This window comes from Sphaeroforma arctica (assembly GCF_001186125.1).
Source record: "Sphaeroforma arctica JP610 unplaced genomic scaffold supercont1.161, whole genome shotgun sequence".
In the NCBI taxonomy this organism is placed as follows: domain Eukaryota; class Ichthyosporea; order Ichthyophonida; genus Sphaeroforma; species Sphaeroforma arctica.
This window is the reverse complement of record NW_014040397.1, coordinates 81,984-93,953: the sequence shown is the minus strand read 5'-3', so window position 1 is coordinate 93,953 and position 11,970 is coordinate 81,984. Positions and strand designations below refer to the sequence as shown.

Here is an 11,970-nt window from a genome sequence, read left to right as displayed (position 1 = left end):
GTCTAAATCACGCCATTAAAGAAATTAACGAGATAATATATCAGCCGCAATAGAACAGTCGTCCCGTGGTAAAGTTGCGCTCATGACCCTATGTATGTACCGAACTGCTGTAACTTTTGAACGAAATGTAATACATTGGTTCTGTATGAGCACTTATTTTAGACGTCCTTATATATCTATAATACATCTATACAATTTTGTCTATTTTAGTAGGCATGAATTTTCCATAGCCTCTATTTCATTTAGAAGGCTTTGTACGTTGTTCTTTTAAAAAGGATTGTTCTCTACCTGCTTTGAAGTTAAATAAGAGTGTAGAACAAGGCTGAACAAAAGATCCCGACAAACCTGTGTTCTGTCACATTATCTTTCAATTTATACCACGCCATAACTGATAACGTATTTCACATCCATGCTTGGGCTTCGCACTATCGAGGGTCTCTCGTATGGGTTAATACCAATTATCTGGCAAATAGAGAGGATTCAAAACAACGCCTAGCGATAGATTCTTCAATAGCGAAGACTGTATGTATAGACAGTAAGTAATACTTTTAAGATTCCTTTTATTCTTTTGAAGTCAATCTCCAGCCTATTTTCGCACACAAAGCTTTTAATCCGCCCTGGTCGTGCCTGGTGGCTGTTGTTGTTTTGTTCCACTCACGATTTCCCGCACAAGTCATATTCGGGGGTTTCTCGTGCACGGAGCGAATTTACTACGCGCCAGAAGTCTTTTGTTTAGACGAATGTGCACCTTGTGCTCCGCTTCTCGTGTGTGTGTGACACTCAACTAGTACCCATCCCGATATGTATATATAGATACCGCAATCAGCAATCAGTGCTGCTTCGTCTCACAGCACACACCATATACCATCCTCTCTAACCTTTCCACGGTCAGGGCTCGTTCATCTCCAACTACACAGTACTACATATGCATACGTACACAGGAAGCTCGCCACCTTACAACTCCTCGTGCTCACTCTGCGTGTCGCCCAACTCTCCGGCATCCGCAAAGTCCTCTGCGTTCATCATCTTCATGCCCTCCATACCTTCCATACTATTGATTCGAGCCATCATCTCTTCCATACTCTCGTCATCGTCTTCATCGCTGTTGCTGTCGTAGTCGGAAACAACCTCTTCCTCCTCGTCGTCCTCAAACTCGACCTCGTCATCGACCTCTGCGGAGAGGGGCACATCGATGCGCATGCGCAGAAGTTTCTCTACGGAACTGGCAAACGATACGGGGTCCTGTTTAAGATTGCAAGACGAATACGAATGAGTATTAAACATGTGATGTGATGTTTATAGTTAAGAATACGACGGAATAAAGGCAGAAAATAGTGATATTCATACTATAAAGTGAAATACAGAATGAAGAGTGGTCACTAACTATATTTGTAACTCTAACTGTATTTGTACAAGTATTACGAGGCAGCAATCATCAAGAACCATGTATGAATTTAAGACTTTGAGAACACGTGGCTGCAAATATTGCAACACGCTAGACTGAAGCATACACGTACAGAAAATTGGGCGCACGCCAATGTGTGGTCATGTGTTATACTGCGCCAATCAGCTCAATAGTAAAGGTATAGTGCAGGAATGCAGATCCGCACAACGAACACGTAAAGGCGTCACCTCCGAGTGAGATTTAACAGGCGTACATCTAATCTAATTCAGCAGATTGCTAATCCTGGCTACTTTTGCATGTGAAAGCATGGAGCCACACATACACAACAGAATCAAGCGACAAAGTAACTATAACATACAAAACCAAACCCCCATGCAACAAGACTACCGTAGTCCACACAACACACCTCCAAGTCATATCCGGATCTCAGGGCCGCTGTATCCAACAGGACACGCGCGGTCTCATCCACCGCCGGATCGTTCTCATCCGAATCGAGAGGCTCCACACGCTTCAACAGTTCCTGGACAATGGGGTGTCTGGGGTTGATCTCCAGTATAGGCTTACGGCTCATGTAGAAGTCCATCATGGGATCACCTCGGTTCTGCGCCTTCATCAAGCGCTGCATGTTACCACTCAGTCCCATCTGGCCGGTGACCAGTGCCGCGGGCGACTGGTCGAGTAGCTCAGAGAGACGGACCGTCTCTACATCCTCCTTGAAGAGCTTGGTGATGTAGTTGGTGAGTGGGTCGTACTGCTGCGTGAGTTCCTTCTGGTGGGCCTTCCCTTTCTTACCCTTCTTCTCCAGCTCCACTCCGGGCTTAGACACGTCCTGGAACTTCTTTCCCTCGTATTCCGTCACGTGTTGGAATAGGTACTCATCCACGGGCTCGATAGCGTAGATGATCTCGTATCCCTTGCGAATCAACTTCTCGACAACGGGTCTGTTGGTCACATCCTCGATATCGGTACCAGTGATAAAGAACAGCTTCTCCTGCTTGGGCTTCATGCGTTGCACGTACTGCTCGAATGAGATATACCTCTCGGGGTCAGCTGAACTCTTAAAGCGCAGCAGCTTGACAATCTTAGCCTGGTTGGCCTTGTCCTCCATAGCACCGTACTTCAAGAACAACCCAAACTCCTCCCAGAATTCGATGTATTTATTCTTGTTGATCTCGCCCTCCTTGACCTCTGAATCCTCCTCTCCGTCAGCTGCATCCGCCTCGTCAGCCTTGGCAAGGTTTTTCATAAGCTCCAAGGCTTTGCGTACAAGCTTCTTCTTCATAATCTTGAGCAGCTTGTGTTGCTGCAGTGTCTCTCGCGATACATTCAGAGGCAGATCATCCGAGTCCAACAGACCCACAATGAACGACAACCACTTGGGGAGGATATCATCCATCTCATCCGTAATAAACACCTTGCGTACAAATAGCTTGATCTTTGCCGCGGCATTGCCATACTGTTGCAGCAGTGCCTGGGGAGCCTTCTTGGGGATAAACAACATACTGTTGAACGAGATTTCTCCCTCGGCCGTGAAGTGTGTGTACGCCAACGGCTCCTCAGTGTTGCCGAATCCAAGCTTATAGAACTCCACGTACTCCTCATCCGAGATCTCCTTGGCGCTGCGAGTCCAGATGGGCTTGACTGTGTTCAGCTGCTCGTATTCAGTGACTGTCTTGGTTTCCTTGGGAAGCTCGGTCTTATCCTCGTCTTCAACCTCAACCTCCACATCAACATCATCTTCATCCTCTCCGTCGACCTTTTCGGTCGCAATCTGTTCGGGCTCGACCTCAACTTCCTTCTGCACCTGCAGCATGATGGGGAAGCTAACAAACTGACTGTACTTGGATACCATATCTCTCAGCGTCGACTCCTTAAGGTAGTCCTTCTCCTCGTCTTTGAGGTACAAGGACACTACCGAACCACGCACTAGCTTGTGTTCATCGCCTTCCCGAGGATCCTTGGTGATCGAGTACTGTGAGGAATCACTCTCCCAGATGTACTGCTCATCACCAGCCTTTCGCGTGGTCACCACAATGCTGTCAGCCACCAGGAAAGCCGAGTAGAACCCAACACCGAACTGACCAATCAAACTGTTCGCGTCACCCTTAGATACGGCCTCCATAAAATCGGCAGTGCCAGACTTGGCAATAGTTCCGAGGTTGTTCTGAAGGTCCTTTAGAGACATACCTACACCGTTGTCCTGGATGTGTAGAACGCCCTTCTCGGGATCGGCCCGGATGCTGATCTTGAAATCGGAATCTGTCGATAGAATATCCGAATCTGTAAGCGCTAGGAATCGGATCTTATCGATGGCATCAGACGCGTTAGAGATGAGTTCACGCAAGAAGATCTCTTTATTCTTGTAGAGTGAGTTGATAATCAGCTTCATCATCTTGTTCACTTCAGCCTCAAAGACATGGGTTTCCGAGCCCTTGAGTAGAGCGGCAGTTTCTTCCTCAGTCATTCCATCGAGCACAACACTGAAATATCGTGCGTATGAAAAGAAAGGGATCAATGAGTATAACTTGTACCAGAACAAGCAAATATTTTATTTGCATTCGTTCATAAAGATATCAAATGTGGCGATATTGAAAGGGCTTCAGAACCTCCAACTGGCAGAAGTATAACCTAGAAACGAAGAGCTCACTCTGCAAATAAAGTCACACTTCTGAATACATACCATTCTGTTCCGTGACACTTAGCGGCGTCGACCGCGGCTTCCTCTGTACTCTCGACCGCTGGTGAATCATCACTAGCCTCGGTACTCTCCGCAGAGGCAAAGACACAGAGCGCCAGCAAGGCTACGAGGAGTAACCTTAATAACCCCTTGTTCATCATTGAGTATTTGCGTGTGTATGTGTCTGTGAAGAGGTGTGCAGTGATCTCAAGACACGAATGCTTCGCTATGCGCGCTAGTGTGGCCTTTATATACAATCAACAAAGTACACATATTTCTACACCTCACTCCCACAAGTGAAAAAAAAAAAGACGCGATCTGTACATTGGCTTTACAAGATTCAGGGTTTGTATTCAATATAGCACATCGTTCTTCAAATTCACCAGTCGTAAATTCCTTGGCTCTCAGATCGCTAGAGGGTCTATTACTGTGTTCTGACATCAATTTCAGTATAAATACAGTGTTAAATTCTTTTGTTGATGTTTTATATTATAGTTGTGTCGGAAACCATGGAGCCTTGGAGACAAGGATGTCACTCATATCTGACACTTGACGTCTTCTTCTCTCGGGGAGTTTGCATAAATAGAACATTTTCGCGAAATCGGCAAAATCTACTATGTAAAAGCCAATTTCATAGCCTCCCCTAAATAGAAAACAAATTTTTTTATAAAAAAAAGGTTTAACGTAAACGCATATTTTGAAAATAGGTTTTATTTACATCCTTTTTAACACTCTACATTTTACTATTTTTATTTTTTATAGACGAGTGAATAGAGGTCAAAAGTGGGAGGAAAATGAACTAAAATCACTAAATAAATGGACAATCCATACCAAACACTATATAGATTTGCACCTCGGAGCTTGGAACATACACCCGTAGCAATCACCATTGGGGCTTAGGTCACCCCGATAAAACCGTGCGGACAATACAAGAGGTCAAGAAGAGAGAGCTGGCCTCGTAGACATTTTTATCGTCTTTGTCTGCATGGTATGGAAAACCCTGCGGCTTGCGGTTGCTGTGCCAAAAGATGTGTACTATAAACTGCAAAGTGTAAACTCTGAATATTTTTACGTATGTATGTATCGTACTCTCCCTCTTGTATTTATCATAAATACATAGCCTGCAGGCTCACTGTGGCTGCTGGCAGCTGGAGTCCGGGACCTGGACTGTGAGTGGGCTGACATGGCTATCAATATGTCAGCTGTCAGGCAAATGGTTGCTCATTTAAACTTCTACCACTGTTTATGTATAGAGATAGCCACGCTCTCACGAGTCACAGGCAGTAGTACACCACTGTGCGTCAGCGATTAGTATTAGTGAATAAATAGATATGTTGAATATGTATGTCGTTGTACTCACTGCATTCTTGTGAGTGATCAAACCCCACAATTGACAGTATCCCGTTGTCTAGAGTGGCAGCTCTGACTTAAAGTGATTCCCGGGAACCAGTTGTAAAATTTGGTATTTATATGAATTTATTTTATTAGTACCTAGTACATATAAAGCAATGAATAAACATAAACTTCTTTAAATTGAACAGAATAAAGTGTTGGATATGGTGTTGTAATCTGTTAGTACATTCGAGTTTTGTGAAATACGGAGGATGTTGGTGAATTGTGGCCTGTGCAGTAAGCAGGCTGCTGGCTCTACAGATGTTATGTACTCACTCTGGTTGATGCCTGAGCACGAGAAGCTGACTTGCGATGAAACAACAGTCGCAGAGTCGACAGATCCCACACGCAATAGATTGTATAACACGGCAAGAAAGATCATCAGGTGTGTGTGAACTCTTATTCGACAATTCATTAAGTCCCATGGTCGTTTTGAAGTCAGTGCTGCCAAACCAGTATTAGGCCTGGCCTACCTAACATATTAGTGCTCTCCCTTCAATGTATTGCCTAGTGTATAGAAGTTCAAGTGGCATATTCAATTTTAGGCTCCTTATAGCACATTTGCACGCTTAGGCAGTGTAGATCCGAATAACATATGGGGAAACACGCTCTGCTTCCGTGGTCTATTACATGCAGGAAGCTACTGAGTTTGTTACACCGCTTGAACGGTTTGTATACGTGCAAGCTTCCAGAGATTTCTCAGTTTGTAAGGCATGTTTGTTGCTAATTCATGCGGAGCAGTTGTTTTCCTAGGGAAACCTCTGACGTTGCGTAGTTTATTAAAGAAATTGTTCTCACTCAATCACGCACTCGTGTGCTTCGGTATCTTAGAATGATATAGCGAGTGATAATTATACAACCAATTGGCGTTCCTGCTGCAATTAAAAGATTGTAATTACCACATTGAATTCAAGTCCGGCGTGTATTACGTAAGCGATCCACAAGCCGTGCTTCACCACGCAAACGAACAGATGCTTTACAATGGCAGGCATTAGAGGATTTAGATTTTGTATCAATCGTTTCGCTGGCTCAGCATAGTTGGTAGTTGTATTGTATTGTAGGTACTGTTGAGATTGTGGAAGTATCGAGGTTGCCCGGCTGACAATCATTCGAGTGATTCAAAAGTTCAATCGTAAAGAACCCTTGCTACATAGGTACTTTACTCAGTTTCACCCTACATTTCACATCACGTTATGTTCGAGACCAGGAGTATCCTTTTAACTATACATACTTGACCTTTACTATCGACAGCGCATGCTACAATTGTTTCTTCTGCACGATTCCAAGAGCTGGGCTCCCTATTAGTGTGACTAGTCTTGTTTATAAGCTATTATACACCCCATACCTGCTGTATTCGGACCTCCTACAGAACACCCTAATCACTGCTGTTCTTGACTACTGCGCCTACTGTACGCAACACTTCTGACCAACTCTCCTACCACAGCCAACCTAACCAGCACCCGTTGCACAATTTTATTACACAATCCAACGTAGTCAGAACAACCACCCGGATCAGCAGTTTGAACCCCACGTGACCTTAGTGGGGGGGCTATATAACAGTTCGGTACAATCACTGCGGGGCCTCTGCAACCGACTGGTAAGCGAACTACCTGGGCCCTGTATGAAGTTAGACGTATGCGATGCCGGCCACTACCACCACACCCAGTGCGTGTACTTCAAGATGGTCAAGGGGGATGGTCTACGCACGCTGTACGAACGCGCACAGACACTCCTCAGCGAGCGTGCCGGCGTATCGTTAGGTGTGCATGGCGATGTGGAGACGTATATGCCACACATGAGTCTCAGATACGACTGTAAGGCACGTGAGGATGCGTTAAAGCTGTGTGCGGGTATAGAGCGTGAATTGGCGAGTTGTGAAGAGTTCAGAACTAGTGTTTTGGAATTGTGGGATACTACCGGCCCGATCGGTGGCTGGACGTGCGTTGGATCGTATCCCTTCATTCACGATGAAGGTGATGTTTTAGTAGAGTAGCAAACCCTAGGCTTTTGTGTATATGTACATGTATTCGTATATATTTATGTATATGTATATGTATATGTATGTATATATATATATATATATATATATATATATATATATAACGTATATTTATATATCCGCAGGCGTCAGATTCTCCACTGCTGTCGGCTTAATAGTGTTTTTCTACAATTTAGATATAAAAGATAAATCGACAACGACTGATAATGAAAGGGAGCAAGAGTTTGAAACTTTCTTGAGTACTGTTTGGACACTTCAATTCGAAAGGCTGCGACCTTAGATATGCAGACACAGCGAGCCGTATCTAGATCTGCAGGAGGTGACCTGAGGTGCCAAATATAGATAAGTAGGTAAAGTCGGATATGCCGATAATTATACACAAACACGGCGGCGATTTCTCTATACGTTCATGACAGAGACACCTCAGGTGTTTATGTTACCCTGTCGATAGAATATGATTGACCTAAAATAGAACGTTTTGCCTTCAGTATCGCTAGACGGGTGGTCCTGAAACTTTATAGAGTGGTGTTTACTTCTGCGTCAAACTGTACCATAATCGGTCGGTTGAGTGTCTTAGCACGGTCTCTCGTGCGAGCGCGGCAGGCTATGGATCTCGAATGAAACCGATGTTCTTATCAAGTACTCATCACCTCAACCAACCCCAACCGTAACGCAATCGCTACTGTTCGGCGTCCGTATCTCTTCTTGGTGCTTGTCACAATGAACTCAGCCTCGTATGAGCAATACATACGTATGCGCCGTTGCTTTCGCCCTACCTGTGCTTCATGCACACGAGTACTTCTCCAATACGCATCCCCATTTGCGCACAATCCGATAAATGCCTTCGAGTTCTACTCCGGGATAGTCATGCTGAAAGCTCCCCCTGCGAATAGTGTGCCAGACTTGTGATGTGAACTCCGCATATCTGAGTATACGTTCACTCCTCACCACATGGGCTTAAAATGGGCCTGTACGTCTACGAGCACGAGTTGACACCTCGAATTGACTCTGCGCTCGGGTTGTGGGTCATCTCTCCTCCGTGTCATGTCAGCCTGATGATAGAACCACCGTGGTCGATGAGGTGGTGGTTTGCCTAAATCCATATATAGGTGAAACGCCGATGGCCAATCCAGTACACCTGAATAGTAAATACTACTTGTAGCGCTAAGTCAATATACACTACTGACTACACACTGCACACTGCACAGTATTTATATACACACTACACAGTATGAAATACACGCTACACACTATTTAAATACGCACTACACACTATTTAAATGCACACTACACACTATTTAAATACACACTACACACTATTTAATTACACACTACACAGTAGTGCATGTGCATGGGCCTGTCGAGTTCTGCATGTAGTACTCCAACTACACTTCTCAGCCTAGACCTGACTTAACCGCCTGTTTGGTTAAAACTAACTGCCTGTTTGGTTGAAACTGGCATGAGTGTGCTGGGAGTGGTTTGCTACACCTCTAGCGTTCCCATTGCTATGAGTGGTCATTTCCAGAGACGCCGATCCCCACACAATTATCAGTAGGTGGTCCATAGTCACCAAAAGGGCCGTCTCATGGTAGGTAGCTTTTTAACGTGCGCTGATTTCCAGAGGTGTGCTGGTTTTCACTTCCTGCTTTGCTACAGATATTTGTTTTTGGCTCAGGTTGTGTGTTCACATCCGGAGGTTACTAGTCTCGCCCGTCTGCTATATCTACCCAGAGCTTCTTTTTCCTCATCAGTGCTGTAAGGGCTCTGTTGATGACTGACCATCTATCAACGCACTCTCGAATCGTACTAAATATGCGGAATCTCAGGCTAAGGACGTTCACATGCATGTCCTATTACTATATAAGTGTCATGGGCTTCCTATCTTCGGTAGTCCGTACTCGTTGTGACGCTCATTGTCCCTATTCGACCCCCGCTTAAAAGGTTCTCTTGAAAAGCTTGTTCCTGCTCAATATGAATTATCACATCATACTCTCATCTCTCTCCAGAGATTAAGGGTTGTCTCGCATATCTCCGCCCGATTCGCTCAGATCCACCATGAGACTGCTTGGTCGGTGAAACCCCTGAGAATTTCCGGTGGCAAATATTTTCATTGAGAGAATGATATATATAACCCAAACAAGAGCGTGTTTTAAACTGAAGTAGTTAAGCTTGTGTCTACATACCATACGCATCTCAATCAATAAAACCAGAACAACACATCACAATCCCAGGAATAGAATCATAATCATAACAATAGTGTATACCCACTCACCCTTGTTATCCTCAACTCATCAATGAGCCGGTCCCAATTCGAGTCCCGGGTGCCGACATGGAACATGGCATCAGCCGCAATGTACATAGAACACAGTGAGATGGTTGTTGAGTTAGGGCTACGGGCGCCCTCTGTGTCATGGGGGTTTAAGCTGCGATCGAACGCAAAGGACCGAACATCCCAGGCTTTCTGGATGTGAGGTAGATAAACATGAGAGTTTTATGGATGAATGAATGAGAGAAATAGATGAACAGAAGCGTTTTATAGATGAATAAAAAAGATAGGTAGATATGCAGGAGTGTTATATGACAACTGATGACAACTGCAGTGCATGGCTTTCTCCAGTTACCAGAAACTAGAAACCACAAGTGAACATTCTATACCATTTGAGCAAACAAACCGTCGTATACACAGGAACAAGAACGCAAATAAATAATACATCATTGTATAGTTTTATGATGGATACACCACTCTGTAGGTATAAAAAAGATACACCACTTTTTAGGTAAAGGAAAGATATATCATTCTGTAGGTATAGAAAAGATATATCACTGTGCAGGTAAATAATAGATGCACCACTGTGTAGTTGATTAAAAATACACCACTCTGTAGGTATAGATATACCATCTCCCTACTAGCTCATATCACTGGCAGAGTAGACACCTACATACACACCAGTCTACTAGTCTAACTCACACTACTATAATATATTGTGTATGTATTGTTTAATAGCGAGATTTCCGTACATCACTCACCGGGGAAAGCCTGTGAAAGTGATCGTGAGCGTCTTGCTCCCAGGTCTGTAAGAATACTATCACGGCTTCGTCTTTGTTGTAGTGTAGACGCACAAGGTCAGCGACGGTACCTACATACCTTCAAACGAACAAGACGACAGTGCTTACAATCAACAAAGGCGCTGGGATAAGTTCAAATACAAATGTATATAACATTCAAAGACCTCGCTTGAAAACGTGTGCGGAGGCGAAGAAAAAACCCGACCTCCCGAACTAATCGAACACTTCAGAGAGTTGACGTAGGCCAAAAAAAACCCCCCCTTTTTAGATCAGCGTTTCTCTTTCACAGTCATCCGATGGTAAACAAGTGATATATCACAACACGGTTTCGAGGACAAATTGATATACAACGCTATACAACACAAGAAATAGCACCATACCGTATTACGCCTGAAACATGTATCAACCGTATTTCAATTGTGTGCCCAACTTGCAACTACACTAGCACACAGTCCTCGTGATTAGCAATAAAGTACATAATCTGAAACTACCACATTTGTAGTGAGGTATAAGCTGTTTTCTACACCTTTAGTATTTCTGATATCCAAGCACAAATAAAATAATACAAATAGGTAGCGGCACGCGACACAACGGTACTCTGAAAAACTAGGCGATTCTCATCAGGAACCTGAATGCCTCTTCAGAATCAGACGCCATATTCAATCGCAGAGACCAGACCAGACCTGATCTTGCGGTGTGAACTAGAACACGCAGTCGCAACATACGCTAGGTATACAGATAGAGCCGTGCAGAGATACCAAACAGGAGCCATTAATCAGTGTTAACTTCGGGACCCCACGAATTCTATAGACCCAACTCACAGAAACAACATCAATTACAAGGGCTTACCTTTCGATTGGATTGAGCAACATCTCGCTCCACTTGTCACCCCAGCGGATGTTCACTGAGATCAGCTTAGGAGGTACAACGCCAGCATCAAAGACTTGCGAATACATGAGCTCTAGTTTATCTGTGGAGGTGTATTGGTTCGCATCGCGGGGAGCCGTGTGTATGAGGGGCAGCTTGGAATGCCGGGTCGTTGCAATGGATTTTACTGTATTGAATACTATATAGGCGATTCATCTCTAGCCTCATTGATTCATGAACTATCTGCTATATTCGAGCATCTAATAATAATAAATAGTACACACCTACAAAGGGCTTGCAGCCGTAGACCTCAAAAACTAAGTACTCCTCAGGTGTGTGGATATATAGCTGCACGCTATAGTATATCCAACCTGTACTCTCTATCAGTCTCCGCCAACTACAACATTGAAATAGTGAAGTAAACCCAACGTGAACTTCAACCGCATACAGATTCCATCTGATCACCTTACATTCGTACTCTGCAATACACCTATGTATCTACCTGCTTCAGACACTCAATATATTAGACAACCAACTGTACTTGATAGTATGTATATATATATA

The 11,970-nt window shown here is 44.2% G+C and overlaps 3 protein-coding genes across 3 annotated transcripts in view; 1 reads left to right on the top strand and 2 right to left on the bottom strand.

Moving 5' to 3' along the window:
* Nucleotides 1-540: 540 nt before the first annotated feature.
* On the bottom strand, nucleotides 541-4,309 carry SARC_03246 (hypothetical protein). Its single transcript, XM_014302970.1, has 3 exons — nucleotides 4,086-4,309; nucleotides 1,812-3,885; nucleotides 541-1,242 (listed from the first exon to the last, which is right to left on the bottom strand). Exons 1-3 carry the CDS (start codon nucleotides 4,241-4,243, stop codon nucleotides 955-957), a joined length of 2,520 nt encoding a protein of 839 aa, XP_014158445.1. The 5' UTR covers nucleotides 4,244-4,309; the 3' UTR covers nucleotides 541-954.
* Nucleotides 4,310-5,487: 1,178 nt separating this feature from the next.
* SARC_03245 (hypothetical protein) lies at nucleotides 5,488-7,562 on the top strand. The gene is made up of 2 exons (XM_014302969.1): nucleotides 5,488-5,859; nucleotides 6,969-7,562. Exons 1-2 carry the CDS (start codon nucleotides 5,687-5,689, stop codon nucleotides 7,465-7,467), a joined length of 672 nt encoding a protein of 223 aa, XP_014158444.1. The 5' UTR covers nucleotides 5,488-5,686; the 3' UTR covers nucleotides 7,468-7,562.
* A 1,920-nt stretch (nucleotides 7,563-9,482) lies between these two features.
* SARC_03244 (hypothetical protein) overlaps nucleotides 9,483-11,970 on the bottom strand; it is a gene marked incomplete at both ends in the record, with an annotated part of 4,739 nt that continues 2,251 nt past the window's right edge. Inside the window, 4 exons of the mRNA XM_014302968.1 lie at nucleotides 9,483-9,554; nucleotides 9,746-9,934; nucleotides 10,501-10,618; nucleotides 11,389-11,509. Of these exons, the coding sequence (XP_014158443.1) occupies nucleotides 9,483-9,554; nucleotides 9,746-9,934; nucleotides 10,501-10,618; nucleotides 11,389-11,509 (500 nt within the window). The remainder of the gene's footprint in view (nucleotides 9,555-9,745; nucleotides 9,935-10,500; nucleotides 10,619-11,388; nucleotides 11,510-11,970) is intronic.